This window comes from Fusarium vanettenii (genome assembly GCF_000151355.1).
Source record: "Fusarium vanettenii 77-13-4 unplaced genomic scaffold NECHAsca_127_unmapped, whole genome shotgun sequence".
Taxonomy (NCBI): Eukaryota; Fungi; Ascomycota; class Sordariomycetes; order Hypocreales; family Nectriaceae; genus Fusarium; species Fusarium vanettenii.
In genome coordinates, this window is record NW_003315763.1 from 1352 (window position 1) to 20438 (window position 19087).

The window sequence follows — 19087 nt, forward strand, 5'->3', positions numbered from 1 at the left end:
TAGCTATAAATATAGGCTATATATGCCGGCATCTTTAATAATACCTTATATTTATTGCTATTATGGTAATACTAATTATAAATATTATATTAATAACTTGCCTACCTCGCGTAGTAAATATTAGTAGATAACCTTAGCCTACCCCGTGGCCTAGAATAACTTATAGTATAATATAATAAAATATATTAACCTATTATACGCGAATATATTATATATGCCGCTATTTATAGTATTCTTATATTAAATGCCTAAAATCTCGGAGGATCGCGCGGGCTACCTACTTATTATATATATTACTAAAAATATCTTTTTTATAAACTTATTAAATATCTTCTTATATAACTATATAGCTCTGGCCTAGCATGGCTTCCTATCCTCCCTTCTATAATTAAACTAAATCTTATGCTGCCCTTATATCTTAATAATCCGGCGCATATTCTAGCTCTTATTAGCTATTAATTATATATAGTTATAGTTATTATCTAAAAATAAATATCTTACCTTATCTTTGCTATGGTTATCTTTGATTAATAACTATAAGATCCACGGTAATTAGCTAATATTATCTACTATTATTAATATTATTAATAGCTCTTATACTTCTATCTTTAATATATATAATATCTCTATTAACTCGCCTATCCGGAATTATACTTAGCGGTACTTAATATAATCCCTAACCTAATCGATAGACCTACTAGCCGGCGTATTAAACTAGATATATATCCTATATATATATGCCTTATAAATCTAATCTATTAGTATTACCTCGGCGTAAAGATCCTTAGGCATAACTATTATAAACTACTATACCTTCCTATGCATAATACGGAATATACTAATAACCTCCTCTTTTACCTCCTCTTCCGCGTTATCTTCTACCTCTTTTTAGGTATATTATTTATCCTATATCTAATTTCCCTCTTACCGCCGCTATATTATCTACTTATCTATTTTATCTTACTTTAATTATATTACCTCGGCCTACCTCTCCTAATATAACTAGTATACTATTATAGCATAGGTAACCTTAATAATAGCGGAATATATAGGCATATAATCTAATATATCTATTTAATTACTATCCTTTTAGATACCTAATATAGCTAAATCGCTAATAATAGTACTATAGTATTCCCCCGCGGTTAAATAATAATCTAATAATACTATAATAACCTATAATATTAACCTATCTACTTAGTCCTCGTCTAATAGCTATGCTTCCGGATTATCTATATATGCCTCGACTAAATCTACTAAATTATCTATTAAATCACCTTACCATTTAGATAATTAAAACTTAGGCCTATTTATATCTAATGTGCTCCACAAGCGAGTGTCCCATATAAGCGACTGTCCCAGCTATACTGTGCACCTAAAATTACTAAACCTTAAATCTCTAAAACTTATTATATAATTATTAAAAATCTTAAAAAAATATTTCTAGCTATTTAACTAAAAGAAAAACTATATATTATTTTCTTTATAATTTTTAAAAAATCCCTTTATATAGAAATAGCTCTTTATATAGTGCGAATAAGCTATTTTCTAATAACTTAGTAAATAATTTTTTAAATAGATTTAGAAAAGTTATATTTTAATCTCTATTATATAACTATCTAGTTACTAAGATATTAGCTGTTTTGAATAAAGCTTAAATTTTCTAGAATTTTTTAAAGTAATTTTAATATAAGGTATAAAGGCTAAGAAATTTCATTTTGGGACACTCGCTTGTATGGGACACTCGCTTGTGGAGCACGTTAGTATTTTCTCGGTATAATATATATAATATACTAACTTAGTCTATATAGTTATATAATATGTCTATATATTATCCTCGATGCGGTTATTAAATAGCTGCCATAGCTTCTTATTTACCTCTTTCTACTATATCTTAAATAATATATAGCTACTAATATTAATAGGCATAGCTATAGCGCGTGCTTAGTCTATTACTCGCACTAAATTATTATAGATTAATTATAATTTATGCTCTTACTCGCCTATTAGGTCGACTAACCGCTATATAGCTTCTAGGTTAAACCCTTATAAATAGGTAGCCTATCTAATATGCTCTAACTATATATTAATATCTAACTTAGAATTAGCGGCCTTAATCTATTTTTTATCCTCTAAATTAAATTAGCGCTCTTATTAATCTAATATTTATATTAAATAATCTATAATAACTACCTTATTTAGGTCTTAGCTAATTAGTATACTAAATCTAACCTTAAACTAATAGCTATTTATCCCATTGCTAAAAAACTATTAACACTAGATACCGCTACGCCATAGGACCTACTATGCCTCTATGGCTCGCTACTAGGTATTTCTGCCCTTACCTCGTATATTTATCTATCTATAGAAATTACGGTAATAGTTCTATATAGCTCGTGCTAAACCTACTACATATAAATAACCCTCCTCGCTATAACTTAACTTATTGCTTTATAGTAGGTAGATAAATAGGATAGGGTCGGTTATAGGTAGCGGCGTTAGCTATATTACTAACTCATCTTAAGTCTTAATAATATCTAGGTCTAATTAGATCGCTTTTATAATCTTTTTTCTTTCTACTATCGGGATAGACCTATAATATTACTTTATATACTCTTTAATATAATTACTAATATATATATAATAATATATATTATAAATAATAAATAAAAACTCGGGTAATTTAATAAATAATTCTATCTAGGCTATTACTATTCTAAACTGCGATATATATTAATAGGTATCCCTAATAAATAATATAATCTAGATCTAGCTAGAATAAATGGTTCTTTTTCTCGCTAGATTTATATTATGCTATTATCTCTCGTTAGGGGCTTATACTTATATATATCCTATTAGCTGCGACAGTCTGGCTAGCTATGTATTAGTGGCTCTCTATGATTTATAGGAATCGGTGGTATACTATAAATTAATATTTATATATTATGATGCGTATTGGTTTTTATTATTTAAGGCTTAGTGCTTAAACTTACTTCTATGGTTACTAGGGCGCTAAACTTTAATATAACTACTCTGCTCGCTCTTTATATATGGCTTCTTAGTTAACTATCGCACTTTGATGGATTTCTCTTGATGGAATACACTTCTATATAACGAACTCGCTTTGATTAATATCTCTTAGTTACCTCCTATTCTTCTTATTATATGCCTGCTCTACTACTTTTTCTCTGGATGGTTAGCGGCCTTATGGCTTAACTTCCCGGTGGGTTAATTACCACGGGTTATCGTATGGCTATAATATAAACCACTTGCTTAACCTAGCATCGCGTGACCTAAACCTAACTGCCATATTCCTTATTTATCACTGCTACTTATGATGTTCCTCTCTCTCTTGGCTGCGCTGACTAATAATTCTAGGAATCTAGGGTCGATTAAACCCCAGCCTAACCTATAGGTTATAAACCTCGTCTTCTACTCTCCCATTCTAGCCCATTATAATTAATTTCTTTATCTATAATTAATACACTTAAAATTAACTTATAATATACCGCTTAGAAAATAAAAGTTTCTTTTTTACTCATATCCTTTTACCTCCTCAACCTAATCGAGGCGATACCTATCCTATTTATCAAACACAAATACATACCTAGTACCCCATTTTCTCTTCTCCTCCTCCATCAACTCAAACATACGAGACTCAACTCTACGAACCTAGATGGCCTATTGCCGTCGTTTATATATAAGACTCTCCTCGTCTAATGTTAGCTCATCGCTACCTAGGTCCCCCTGGCCTAGGCTAGAGGGAGAATGCTCTGCTTAGGCTACATATCGGCGGTTTCGTAGGGTATAGTGTGAATGCTATAGGAGTTCGTAATTATCTAGCTCATAGCGGAGCCATACTACGCATTCATTAGGGTACTCGGCCTCAGAAAGTCTTCTAGGAACCCACCCCTGCGTGCGCCTATCCCACCGATTAAATACGTGATATAGTTATCTTTTTCTCGTGCTAATCAACTCTTTCTTAGGGACAGAGAGGTCTCGAGAAGGTTAGGGTATACCGGTAGACTATATCTCCCTCGCCTAGGTTAACTTAATATATAAGTCGTCATCGGTTAAGCGAAGCAGGGACTACTTAGGAGTGATTACATAGGGCATATACTTATCGAGATACTCTCCCGAGGCGACGGTCTAGCCCGAGGTAGGATGGTCTTTTAGGTTTTCTATCGATAGCGGCTCCTCGGCGTTATGGCATATACTGCCTAGGATCTTATAGTATAAACGGAGGCCGCTATAGACGGCAGGCCACCACACGAATTTCTTCGAGTCCTTATGCTTACATATAAAGCCCGACCCATATGGGTAAGGGAGCATCTAGTGGCTTCCCATAAACGAAGCCTTTAGCTCTTGCCGCTACCGGCGGGCCTTATCGTATCCCCGCGCTATCTTAACCGCCTCGAAGCTCTGTCGATAGAGTATGCGATATAGCTTATCTGCCCAGCCCTTCCGATCAAACCGACTATCCTTCTAGTCCCATAGCTAGGCGAAGAGGACATCGATATTCTTTATGGCCAGGCGACGGCTATGCGCAAGCTCGGGTGGGCGATAACGCTCTGCCAGGGCTTCACGGACGCTATCGTAGCAGAGGGGGATCTCCCCGGCCAAGGCAGCCTCTTTGCGCTCTAGATAGAGAGCGGACTTAATATATATAAAGATATCCTTGCGGAACGCATATAGGCAAAACTGCCGGAGGTAGTCTGCTAGAAGGTCGAGATAGGCCGGAACCGCACTAAACTCGATTATCTACTGACAGACCTTGCCTACCCGGATAAAGTCGATGCGCATATCCCGAATCTAGCGGTACCGAGCATAGTAGGCGGCCTATATCGATGGGTTATTAAACATCATATAGGCTACGTAGGGCTGCCTAAAGGTAAGTATATCCCAGTCGATCTTATCGAGGAACCATGCGTAGCTATATATATCCATGGTCCGCTGGAATCTAAGACCCTCGTGGCGCCTTAGTCTATCTGGCTAGCGCGGGTCGGGCTAAAGTCGCATATCCTGCCAGCAGCCGCCGACCTTCTAGATTAGCCCGCCGGAATAAGAGAACTAGAGGCAGCGGAGGAACATAAGTATAATTCTTATGTATTCCTAAGTCACGAAGTAAGGATCCTAGAAGCTATATATTATCTCGAACCCGATATAGAACTTATTAATATTCTACCGCACCTATTAAAATAGAGTATTAGTCGTGAAACTATAATATAGGGAACTATTATTAGTAAGTATAATAAGGCGCTTATTATTAAGCTCTTAGGAGCTTATCTAGTTATTAATAGCGTAAAATAGCTCCTTAGAAATATAATACTCTTCTCTAATACTAAAAGATTTTTATATAGATCTTAATAAGGTATAATAATATTAAAGCTTTATATATAGATATACCTTAATTAATATAGCTAGCTAATAACTAAGATTACTCTAATAAGCTCTTATATCTTTCTTAGCTTCTTATTAAGGGCAAATATCTTAATAGCTATATTTATAAATAGGTATATATTCCCTGCTATAAAGACTTCCTTAATACTAAGGTAGAATTAAGAGTAGAGAAGGCTAATAGCGTAGTATAGAGAGTACTTTCTAGTCTCTATTATTAAGCTCTTAGTATCCCGAAGTATACTAAATAAATAAAAAACCTACTTTTAGGTCCCTTAGTTATTAATAGACCTATTCCCGACCTAGAAGGCATATAATTTTAAGCAATATCGCCGATAAAGTAATATTTTTACTTATTTCTCTATTAGGTTATTAATAACTCTAGCTACTAATTAGCTCTAAGGTATAACTTAAGATACCTACTAAAAATAAATTTCTTTCTTAATATTAAAATAGATATCTATTATAATATAGCTCTTATTAATAGCATTAGCCTAATATATTTAAAATTATAATATTATTTTCTCCTAGGTAATATCTTTTATAAGAACTTTTAAGTTTTTTACTTAAAAAAGAATAGAAATATCTTAGAACTACTAGAATCCTAGCTCTTAAATAATAGCGAGGATATTAGCCTATATATCTACTAATGCCTCCGGTAATAGAAAGTATACTAATTATTATTCCTATGCTACTAGATATATATATTAAGAAAGTACCTCTACTCTATAAGTAGCAGAGTTATAATAACTATAATTATAGCTCGATGGATAATACTAGATATAGGCTATGCTATAGTATTAATATATCACAGGGAAGAGAATATTATCTATCTATAGCCAAAAGTTCTTATCCTTAAACTTACTATATTTCTACTCTTCTTAATATAGGTTTAGGAATAGAAAGTATAAGGATATATCTTTAAATCTAATAACGCGGCCAAAGGTATAATAAGGAATCTAATATATAGGCTAATAGACTTAATATTATTTTCTATTTATATTAAGATATATAATTAGGATTAATTAGAGGTAAAGATTAGATTAAAGATTAAATATAATTATCTAAGTAGGAGATTAGTAAATACCTTACTTAGCGATAGTAAGGTTAGTTAGGAAGGCTATAATACTATTTATATTAAAGGTAACCCTAGTATTATTTAAAACCCTCTTATCTTTATCTAGGTAAATATAGGGTATCTCGGCTCTAGAGTTAAGACTATAAAAGGCCTATGTTCTAGATTTAGGGCTTATTTTTCCGGCTAGGTTATCTTTCTAGTATGCGATCGCCTCGTTACTAAGGATATTAAGACCTAGCTCTAGCGTAAACTCTAGGTATATAAAGAGGCTAATATCTTCATTAGGGTCTTCTATATAGCTATATTATACTACTTAATAGCAGTCATTATAATATCCTTAAAACTTAATAAGTTATTCTGCTAGCTCTTATGCGAGGTATCTAATTAGATCTAGCTCGCCATTTTATACCTACGAGGAGGTCTCTAAAGATATATTAAGCATAATAGCCTAGCCTAAGTCGATACTCTCGTGATTCGAAATAGATACCAAGTCTATAGCATCTATAAAAGTTCTAATATTAGCTATAGCCTGCTTTTTAATAACTTTTAGTAGTTAAGTATTGATTATAAGTAGGAACTATGAGCAACCCGTGCTGTCTACCTTTGATATATTACTCGAGGGTAGGATCAATGCTACTCCAAGGGACTCACCATCGTCAAAGGACACCTCCTCAGTATTAGGTTAGAGTAGAGGGCTAGGTGGAGGTAGAAAGTTACCGATGTCTTAGTTTTTATTGAGCTCTGCGACGAGACTGCTCTCTATACTATCCAAGTGCTGGATAGGATGGCTATAATTAGCTAGAGTTATAATAGAATGAAGTTATAAGTTATAGAAATTGCTATATGGTAAGTCTCTCTCTCTCGCTGCTACTTTCTGCCGCTTTTCACGTTTGCATTAAGTATCTGCTGTTACTTTGTCCTGGGCTGTTATATATTTGCGTGGTTGTCTATGCTTCGTTAGTCTCCCCATATTAAATCTAGTAGATATTAAAGAATTGGGTATTAGAAATTGATTTTAATAATGCTATAGATTGTTCCTTAAAATTCCTTTTTTTTATTATTGCTTTTGCGGGTTAATATAGCAGCGCATGCTAATCGCTGCCCTAGCATAAGAATACTTTGAGAATATTCTTTTATTTAGCGGGCTAGGTTGACTACCCTGTGAATACCCGCAATATAAATATCTCTTCTCTCATAACGCAAATAGTAAAATATAAATGTGGCGGGATTCATATTCTGCTATTCTATCGCACTCACTAAAGCGGCCAACGAGAAACCTAATATAGACCTTGGCAGGCAATCAATGATTCTCCCTCCCTTTCGACTTGTCTTCCTAGAATCATGCGCTAGGCTCTATATAGGCTAATAGCTCTATGCTTTTGAAAATAGATAGATGTATCTATTAAGGCTTTGACTTTAGATATGGGATATTTTTATGGTCTCCTATGCTGACGGTCTTTTCCTTCTTGTTATGACATCTACCTCATTTATTCCACGTAATAGTTAATTGCCGCTGCCCGAGTTCCCATAAGTAATATCATATTTAATCTAGGTGACTTGGGAGAATTGAAGAATGCCCTCTGTGGGTCGATTAAAAGATATTGCCCGCTGCGCTTGTCTCCTAGCTCGTCTTCGGGCAGCATTAACCGCCGCCTTTTCTTCTCGGCTTGTATACTTCGCCGGTCGGCCTCGTTTGCGAGCTAATTGATGTCTATTTTCTGTGCGGCGAGGCTATTGTTAGTTAGTGTAAGTTATATGATGTATTTGAAAGGTTGGTTAGGGTAGTCTCGAGGTAATTTGTGATTCTGGAATAAGAAGTACTTGCTTAGGTGGTAGTAGTGGCCCCGGGGTAAATCGCGGTTATATAGTCGGTGGCGGTATATAGCGGCTTATTATATCTTTAGGTACCGATTGAAATATGGTTACTCGTTGCGACTTAAAAGCTTATCTATATCTATCTATAATTTGCTTTTAAAAACTTATTATATATTATTTGACCTATTAATATATATAAAAGTTAAACTTAGTTTATAATTAGCTTAGAATTATAACTTAAGGACTTATTAATATATATATTTTAATTTTAATGCTATATAGATTTAAGATCGAGGAGTTAATATTATAATCGCTCCCTAGATACTAAGTAATAGATTAATAAGTACTTTATAAAGGATTTTAATATATGCGGCTTAATTAAGCTAATAAGCTTAGGGTAAGGTTCTCTTAATTATAATAGGGTTCTTATATCTTATATAATAATACTTAGCCGATATAGTAATTAATTTAAGACCGCTATTAATTATAGCTCTAATTAAGGTATTAAGGGATAGGTATAATATACCCCGGCCGCTAGCGGGTTTTTGCCTAGTATTAGCTTTCTAAAGAAGTATTCTCTACTATAAGTCTAATCTCGCCCTAGATATCTATTGAAAACTATTAGCGCTTTCTATCTTTAGTCCTCGGCGCTAGCCCTCTTAGTAAAGGGTATAGTAATACCTAATAATATATAAAAAGGTAATATTAAAGTCGATGCGCGAATACCTATAATAGCCTATACTCCGCTAGAAAATATTATAATATAGTATATATCTATTAATAAAGCTTCCGAAATAATATATTTCCCTAATAGTCTCGCGGCTAATTATTATTAAACCCGAATAATACTTAAATAGCCTTATAAGGGTTTTTATAATACGAATGATTGCCTAATACTATAGTTATATTATTAATTAAGGTAGCTAAAAGACCTTTGCGATAAAAGTAAATATAATTATCTAGGATCATAATATAAACCCTAGGGCAGAGGTCGCGCTAAATAGAATATAAAATATTAACCCTTATTTACTATAGATAAATATAATAAAGCTATAATATAATTTAATTAGCGATAATTACTTCTATAAGATATTATCGGAGCTACTCGAGGCCTAAGTCGGCATAGCGGCTAAGGTTAAAGAAATACTTAATATAATTACCGCATTTTAGATATTATTATTAGAGAGTGCTATTCCTAAATAAGACTAAATTAGTAATATCTGGAAAGAACCTTAAGGGAGCCTAGTTAATACGAGGCTTAATCTAGTAATAGCTATATTACTTTAATATTTAGCTAAAACTAAGGCTATAATATATTTATAGCGAGCCTATTAATTATAATAATTCCTATCTATTTTATTATAGTGCCCCTTCTCGGGAGTAATTATATCCCCTAACTATAACTCGCAGATATTAGAGAAATATATCTATTATTTTAATATATTCTTATATTATTAGACCTATAGAACTTTATGCTTAGATTAGCTTAAAACTAGTTATAAACTTATTAATATTATATTAGATAAAATTAATAAAAATAGGGCTATAAATTACCTATATATAAGGTAAAGGCCCTAATAGCTTTATAGAGCGGGCTTTAGGGGTTAAAGAGTATAGAATTACTAAGATACTTCGGAATAAGACCTATAAAATATAAAATTCCTCTTAAATACTAAAAGATTATTATTTTAAATCTACTAGGCTATAATAATAGCGGCGCTTACTAGCGATATATATATAATCTATAATGCTTTTATTAGATTATAGCTTATAAGAAATATTTTATATATTATAATAGAGCTAATAATTTAATGCTATATACTATAAATCTAGATTCTAAAATAGAAATATATAAGTGGCGTCTATAATCTCCTTAATAAGACTATATATCTAACTATAGAGGATACCTCCGCGGCGGAGTCGAGAGTTTAGGGGCATTAATATAGTTATACCTCTAGTATCCTAAAGTATTAATTTATAATAGAAATTTTAGCTAGACTTTAGAATATTCCTATTATAGAGCTAACTAAGGTAATAATAAATGTAATAATGCTACTAGAGGTATATCTAAGCGTTAGGTAATAAAATGCTATTAATTTATACTCTTAGGTCGCTATGCAGTAAATAGGTCTCTTTGCCTATATCGATATATAACTAGTCGCTATATATATAAGAGAAGTCTAGAATACTATATAGTTTATAGTTAAAGTTTTCTATAACTATAAGTAAATTAGATAATATATCTAGGTATTTAAATAAAAGTTTAATACTTTTTGCCTTAATAAAAAACTCTAAATCGCGAAAGTCTTATAATCCTAGCTAGTATACCGCTATAAGAATATAATCCTATATTTAATTTAAGCCTTCTAATAATAGGAAATAAGATATTTATAATTAGGCTTAATAGCTAAGGGTCTTAAGTAGATAATCCTCTACCTAAGGAGCATAATAAATAGCTAAGGTATAATAATAACTTACCGGTAGATATTAAAGTTAATCTATATTATAAACTTAATAAATAGCGGGATAGAAGATATTATTAAATTACCGCGAGAATTACTTATTAGTTAATTAATAGAAATTATAGCGATATAGTAAGTATAGGAAGAATAAATAGAGAGTAATAAAATTAATACCTTTAACCTTTATAAAGGTAAAATATAATATATCTTTAAGTTAGGATAGAAGTAATTAAGGTTACTTTATATTGGGAGTAGCGCGATTAAAAGTTAGGTAAATATCTATTTAAATATTTTAATAATACTATAAAGTAGAATAAAATTATATCCTATAGACCGCGGCTACTAGAGAATCTATAAAGCCTAATAAGCTATTAATATTAAATAAAATAATAGGTAGAGTCTAAGGGGGGTATTCGATATAGAGGTAAGCCTACTTAGGCTTATTATTAAAGTCTTAGGTTATAAAACTAATAAATAACTCCTACTATTAATCTAGGGTAAGCCTTATTGCCTTACTATTAATTTCGGGGGCAAGGATATACTATTTATTAAGTATATAAGGTATATTATAAGGGACTAGTCGGTTAAGCCCGTAGTGGTTATTTAGTCCCTAAGCTTCGATATGCGTAGTTAGAGATTCTCGGTGGCTTTAGACGCTATAGCTATATGTACCGGTAAGGAATTAATAGATAAATTTCTGCGTAGTATATTCTATATTAGTATTAGTATTATTATTAGCTAGATCTACTTACTCCTCGGTATAGATGCGTGGGCTTTGGGGTTATCTTTAATCTTCGTGCTCTTTAGTAGAGTAGAATTCGATTACTTCCTCCTCGTAATAGAGATCCGGCTCGATAGTAGTAATAGTGGGATTATTAACTTCCTGGCTAGAGATAGTAAAGATATCATAGGCAGAGACGTCGTTTTCTCTAGACTCCTTAGTTTCGGGAAATGAACTATTCTCTAGTTCTAATAGCCCATTCTCTGCCACTGGTTCAATTGCGTCAGATAGTAGCTCGACCTGCTGGCTTGCCGTGGCAGTATCCTTTCTTGCTTTCTGGCGATTTCGGTAGTTTCGTGTACGATTCGCTTGTAAGAGACGCTGGCGTACTGTAGCACTGTCCTGTTTTTTAGCGCCTATAAATTGGATCTTTATAACTGCTCGTGCTGAAGAGCCTCCTAGTTTGGTTCTACTGTTGTCGTGGTAAATGGAAAGTTAATATATTAAGTAATCGAAATTGCTAGGTATAGAAACTGAAAGTGACTATAGGGCGAGGGGGTAATTCTTAAAAGCCTGCACTTGATAATAGAGGTTGGGTTAGCTAAACTTATTAGAGAAGTGGCATGTATGATGATGTTATATAGGCAATTACCTCTAGGGAAGATATTACCCTATGATACCTTAATTGTCAGAACAGCGTTATAGATCTGTTGCAGGATCAGCAGGTCTAGTATCTTAGCCTTGCCCCTTAGATACAAAGATAAAGAGGGAGAACGAAGGACGAGGAAGAACACAAGCCACATCATTAATACAGTGTGGTGCGGGTTCAGCGTCAGTAATTTAATGGTAATCTTGATGAAAACGGGCTAAACGCAATGCGCATCGACCTAGACCTTTCCAACGGGGAGGCCGATTTTATTGAGAAGCTCACCACGTACATACAGTGCGCCATTGCTACGGTAGTTTCAGCCTAAATTTGGGAAAGTCCAAGATCAACATGCTGACGCTGAACTCGCACCCCACTGTACACTCAAGATCATCCCAATATTATCTTTTATCATCAGTGACCTAGTGAGGGCGCGCTGTATAATAAAACTTCGCTGACCCTGGAGCGCTAGCCGTATTAGGAAATGTAACGCTTAACCTATGTATTGCACTATTTTATAATAGGAAATGTAACGCTTACTCGATTGTCACTATATCGCGATATGCTATGACATGCCGCGATAGCAATATCGATCTAAGAATAATAAAACTTCTTTTATATGTTTTTTAGATCAGTAAGGTATATATAAAAACTATACTTGGCCGTGATAATTAGTGGTAGCCGTGAAGACCTAAGTCGCAATTGCCTACTAGATGCATCAGCAATCACACGGCGAGACCTGATCACATAGTTCTCTTCCAACTCCACCCTGATTCTCTCCACCATCGATCTTTTGAAGTCAACAATGGCTTCTGTGAACCTCTCGGGTTCCTCGTCGTTGAAATCAACAAGGTCAACCTTGCTGAGCAAGATCCGGAATGGTCGAGGATCTCGGCGTCGCTTGAGGAGGTCGGCGATCTCTTTTATAGATCTTTCCGTTGAGAGAGACCTTTCAGAATCGCACTTCAGGACGATGATGAGGATATCAAAGATATCTTGAAAGAGACGTGCCATTTGCCTCACTTCATCAATCTGATCATCGAAGCCTGGGCAGTCATGAAAGACGCCTGTTTTGCCCTGTGGGGCGTATGACTGGATTTCCAGGGTCCGCGACCTAGAACCAAACCCGGAACCGAAAAAGTGTTGTGGCGTACCAGTCAGAGTAGTGAGCAACTCACTTTTCCCGGCTTCAGTTGGGCCCATGACGCCAATGTTGGTCTTCTCAATGATGTATCGCCGGAGTTGGGCAATCTTCTCAACCCGAAACATCCATCTTGCCCAGAAAGTCGTCGGTTCTGGCGAACCAACTGAGAGGATACCCCGTGTAAGGTCGCCGAGTCCTGTTCTAATCTCATCGGTCCAGCGCTTCACCCTGGACCTGTTGCTGTCCTGTGCCGCATCCTCTTACAGCTTGTCCTGAATGGCAAATTCTAGGCTGCAAGTAAACGGGGAGTAGGGTATGCCAAGCGCATCAGTGGTAAGTTTGAGTATGCGATCATATTTAGACTGAAACGCTTGTCGTTCGACCTTCCACCATTCCCATGTGTAAAGAATCCCCTGAGCGACTGCAGTGACGCCGAGCCCGACGGAAGCACCGGCCCACCCACTCAACAATGTGAGTCTGGCTAGCACTGTATAGACTGTCACCAGACTTGTACCGGATGCTATTGCTCCCATGACATTCAACTGTTTGACCTTGAAGAACCAATCTTTCTGGGCGGTCAGTTGTGTAAGAATGACAAAGTGGCAGAACTCCACCGCAGCAAGAAGCTTTTTTGTTTGCTCAATAGCCAATTGAACCCGCTCAGCTTCATTGGGCGGGCGATGGTACAGGTTGTGGCTAAAGCGCTTCAGGGCCTGCTCAAGCGACCTCAGTTCGGGGTGGACCGTTCGAAGGGATGGGTTGTCGGCCTCTGGATCGTGTCGGAGACGTTTCCCGTTTTCTCCAGTCTCATCGAAGGAAGTGAACATCAGGGAAAGCAATTCTTCGAGCTCCTCCTCACAGTCTCGAGGGTTATCATAACCCCCAGGCATCCCACGTCCCTCATTCCGCCGAGACCCCCATATTACTTCAACGTTGGCCAGTGACTCCGCGCGATTTTTCTGAACGAGGCAGGGGTTTGCGTTCCGCACAAGGTCGTCTATTATCCGAGCAATGCGTCGTGTCTTTGCTGGAAGGGTAATGGGTTCTGCCTGGGCATCTTCCCGCACTCGGAGCATGTGGACGTTTGATAGTTAATCGGCCAAGGCAATGATCATAACCTGCCGTATAGACTCATACGTTGTTAACATCTTAAGGTCCTTCAACGACGCATGCTCCAGGTGTTCGACCACGAGTCGTGTACGATATCCAAAGGAGTCATGAATGAACAAGGCCTCCTGGAGATTGTCCGCAGCTTCTAGAAGTTCTCTCCCCTCCCCGCGCTGCATGATGTAAATGGTCACCTTCAGAGTCTTGATTAGCCCAAAGAAATACCAAGCAGAAAGGAAGGCAACGTACCGCATCATCTCTGATCCTTCTCTCACAGAAAAAGCCAGTGACATCCCTCTCGGCAATTTGAGTCTCAAAGCTGATCCGAGGAATGAAGTATCCGGCGAGGGGAGCATCTAGTGTGACAGATACCACTGCCATTTCGTCTTTGATAGTGCAAATTCCGCCGCGGATAGGGTTCTAAAAGGGCAAGCAATGTTGACGAAGGGTATCAGGCTGCATTTCTCCGGTATCAGAGAGCCGAACGAGGTTCTCGCTGAGAGGGATATCGCCAATGCAGTAGTTGTAATGATCCATGACATGAAAACGGGTTTCTCGACTCGGCACCCGACTTGAAGGTATCTGGCCAACATTGACGACGGGTGAACACACATACCTCTGCTCACTTCCACCTTCAATACCCAGGAGATAGAGACGGCCGAAGTGTGCAAACTTATCGTCCCCTATGCTCCAAAGGCGGAAAATGAGGGCCAGAGCGTCACTGTGTGCCTTGAAAGATGGCAAGAGGGCCTCGAAAACCTCACGGAGCTTGTTCATCATGCTTTGAATGGCCTGCACCGAAAGACTGGCCAGAAATGGGACAGGATCATCCGGATTGATGATGTGGTGAAAATTCCTGCGAAACCTGCTTCGTGGACGTGCCGTAGTTGTGGGGCTCTCGACAACCATGGGACTTGGTGCCCCGAAAGTGATTGTAGAGAGACCTACAGCACTATCCCCCCATGTGTTGTCAATACTTTGGCGGGTTGCCTGGTCCAGAGCTTGATAGGCTGCGATGGTAGCCATGGCACCACTATTAGAATAGATCAGTATGTCAACCATATTACAAACATGAATTCAACCAACCCCAAACTATGGCCGCACAGGACAACTCGGAATCTTGTAACCAAGTGTGTCACTAGTGGAACATATTCATTCGCTCGTTGATAAAAACCCTGATGGAATCGTGACGCCCTTTCGGTGTCGGCAACTTGTCGAACATCTACATCTGACAAGACATCCTTTGCCACCTGAGTTCCAGGGAAGGCCAAGAAGACGAGCTGAAGACGATTCGACCATGCCAAAAGAGGGGCTTGCTGAGAATCACTATTTGTTTCTTCCGCGAGGCTCTTGACACCATTGGCAAGAGGCCAGATGTAAGACACAACATCATGCCGTCGGATGAGCTCAAACTTATTGCTGTTTTGAAGCATGTCAGCAATCTTTGAGCGGTCCTCATAGCTGAGCACGCTCAACGCCGAGGCTCCAAGGAAAGTGAGAGCCTTAGTGGCCTTGGTCTCTGCAGTGGCGTCGTGTTCGTAATCATTGAGATCAATATAGTCAAGTGGAAAGTTTGGATTGACACTCATAGTGGGAAAAATTCAAAAAAAAAAAAAAAAAAGTCTGATGAAAGAGGTGCGGGTGGGAAGGCTTGAGAGGTTGAACAATAATGTGAATGAAAGTTCAAGGGGAGGGAACTACGGCGGATTGAACAAATTTAATATTTTTCAACCCAGGTCTTGGGGCGCACCATGACAGAAGGTCCTGAGAAAACGAAAGCGTCTCTGCCCAGCGAATCGCGTCAAGTACGCGCCCACACCCACCTGACACGAATCTCAGCTGAGGCTTTATGTAGATACCACTATTGGTTGCACATTGTAGGTAACCGGTCCATAAACAACAGCTCGCTTTCCGCTCTGTCTCACCTATTTTGGTCCTCCATGCAGCGGCTACCCTTTGTCAGGGACACTTGTCGTCACTATTGGTTGCACATTGCAGGAAACGAATCTATAATTAGTAGCCTTCTTTCAGCTCTGTCGTTCTTGTATTAGTCCCCTTCTACGCGGCGGTGAGCTTAAGGTCTCATGCATTTTCTAAGCATCAGAGTTCTCATTTGAATGAAAACGTGTCCAGGAAATACTTCAAGTTGTGCACTATCGTGTTCGTTTTGGTTACTAACTTGTTGTTTGAAACACGGCGGCAATACTGCCCGGCTTCCAAGCGGTTAGCTTATTATTCTCCGGCTCGCATGGCTGGGGCTGCCGTCGGGCGAGTGCTGCTTTCAGGGTTCCGCAAAGCTCGTTTTCTGTACAAAGTTCATGTACCGAATCAGGCTGGCGCCAATTTTGGCAGAGGACGAACGCCACACACACCAACTGCGACCGTGGGAGTGACCGCATGACATTCAACGCTCGGGGCCATTAAGCGATCAATTTTTGTCTCATCCATGATCTCATGTGATTGGAGATCCGGCGAAAATACCAGAAAATGCAGTTATTTCGAGCATCTTGGGCACTTTAAGCGCCGATAACTCGTCACCGTCGAACTCCTTTTCAGCTCTACCGGGACGAACGCCCTGAGACAGTGGCAATATGCAATTTGGCTCGCAAAGTGTATGACTGCTTTGGGGTGGCCGCAGGTTTAAGTATCAGGCTGTAATGCGTCAACGAACTTTCGGCAATGTTAGTTGAGAAAATGCCGCATCTTGCCGTTTTTTTCTAGGCTGCTGCCGCCCACGAAGCAACTCATTGGTATTCGTAGTATATGAGGCGAAGCAGGAAGCTCGGTTATATCTACCCGTTGGCTCATATGGGCCAAGGCCCAGGCGAGCCAACCTAGCAAGCTATCCATAGGAGAATCAGCACTTAGGTTTTCAACATCACAACTAGAATTCCTCGTGTTTTATAGTTTGATTGGGTACTTATATGCCTTAATAACATTTAAATGCATTTTTTATGTCTTAGATATACGTTGCTGTTGTACGATATGGTTAAACTTAATGACCTCGAAGGCTATTAGAGAACGGAGTGTAGGTGAGCGTTATAATTTCCTTTTCTGGGTTAGTATACTTTTTAGCGTAAGCATTATAATTTCCTAATTAGGTTAGCACGCTCTTACACCCCCAGTACCTCAATTTCTCAAATAGAGTCAGGAGATACCACTAATAATAAAAAAGCACTAATAGAGTTTCGATTTATAAATAAACATAACCCCGCTACGCTACGTCGATATCGCCTATAAGCGGAACATACCTAGAGGTAGCGGCAGTGATAAAAATAAAATATTGAGACTATAAATTATTAGGCTAAGTCGTCTCGAATAGCTAAGTTTGCGGTAGAGAACATACAGACGCGACCAGAGAATAGTTCATTAGTCGATACTAGAGAGTTTAGACCTAATAAAATCTCTTCTAGTAATATTTTTATTACCCTTAGTCGGGAAGATAATAATCTAGGTATAATCGATACCGAGCTAGCCTATTATAATAAGGAACTAATTGACGCCTATGGTGCTATTACGACCCTCGCGGCTATGTCACGTGGTCCCCATAAATCCCGAGTCTTAAACTACTAATCATAATAAGACCGATATACTAAGGACCGATATTATTCCTAGACCGCGTCGGTCCTAGAATAATATCGCGCCTACTCGCGAATAGCTTTACTTAAGGGAGCCTAAGTATATAAAATATACTTATTATACTTTCTTATATAATAGCTACCTTAGCTATTAATATAACTTAGTTATACTTAATACTATTAAGTATATTACTAGATATAATTTATACCCTATTTAAGATAATATTAATAATCCCTTATTAATATAAACCTAATATAACTAATTTATCCCTTAGATCTAACTAAATTATTATATATTAATAGCTCTTATTTAGAGGATTACTCGTATTACCTTAGATAATATTAAATATAATAGCTACTTAGGTAAACCCCATTAATAATAATTAGTAGGTTCTACCTACCGGTTACCTATTTACTATACCTATATAAGCTCCCTTAACCGACGAAGAGATAAACGAAGCGGATAGCTCTAACGATAAAGAAATCAAGTAGCTCCGAGCCTAAATTACTACTATAAGCACTAAGATAGATAGACTCTATAAGCTTATCGAAAGGATAAATTAAACCTAGCGCACTTAGAATATATAATACCTAAATAATATCTAAGACCTTAATAACCTAGCTATCGCTACTATAAGAGGTAAGGATATAAGAGAAATCCTAAAGCTAAACCCACCGAAGATATTTAATAGAACCGTATATAAGCTATTAACCTTTCTTATATAGCTACGCGCTTTTATAACCTATTACCTAACTTAGTTTACCTTAGCGGCTAATAAAGTTTAATATGCTATAGGAAGGCTTAAAGGTTACGCTACCGCATAGTTTAAACCGGTTATAAGGGAATACTATATAACCCTATTCGCTAGACTCTCGCTATAAACTAATAACCTCTACTCGAGCTATAAAACCTTCGAGGCCGCGCTCCGATAAGCTTTTAGAATAGTTAATAAAAAGGGATAAGCCAAAAGGGAAATTAAGACCCTTAAATAAACCTAATTAGCCTCGGAGTATAAAATAAAGTACCTCTAACTCGCCTTAAAGCTTAACTAGGATTAAGAACCCCTAATATCCCTCTTCTTTAATAGACTTAAGAAAGAAATATAAGCAGAGCTATATAAGGAAGATCGACTTAATAA

At 37.0% G+C, this 19087-nt stretch overlaps 1 protein-coding gene across 1 annotated transcript; it reads right to left on the minus strand.

Annotated features, from left to right (window-relative positions):
• Window positions 1-11434: 11434 nt before the first annotated feature.
• On the minus strand, window positions 11435-15959 carry NECHADRAFT_89327 (uncharacterized protein; the record flags this gene model as incomplete). The annotated part of the gene is made up of 12 exons (XM_003039271.1): window positions 11435-11463; window positions 11505-11544; window positions 11579-11875; window positions 12154-12180; window positions 12412-12427; window positions 12660-12684; window positions 12830-13497; window positions 13528-14312; window positions 14382-14573; window positions 14620-14790; window positions 14983-15403; window positions 15457-15959. 12 exons carry the CDS (start codon window positions 15957-15959, stop codon window positions 11435-11437), a joined length of 3174 nt encoding a protein of 1057 aa, XP_003039317.1.
• Window positions 15960-19087: the final 3128 nt, after the last annotated feature.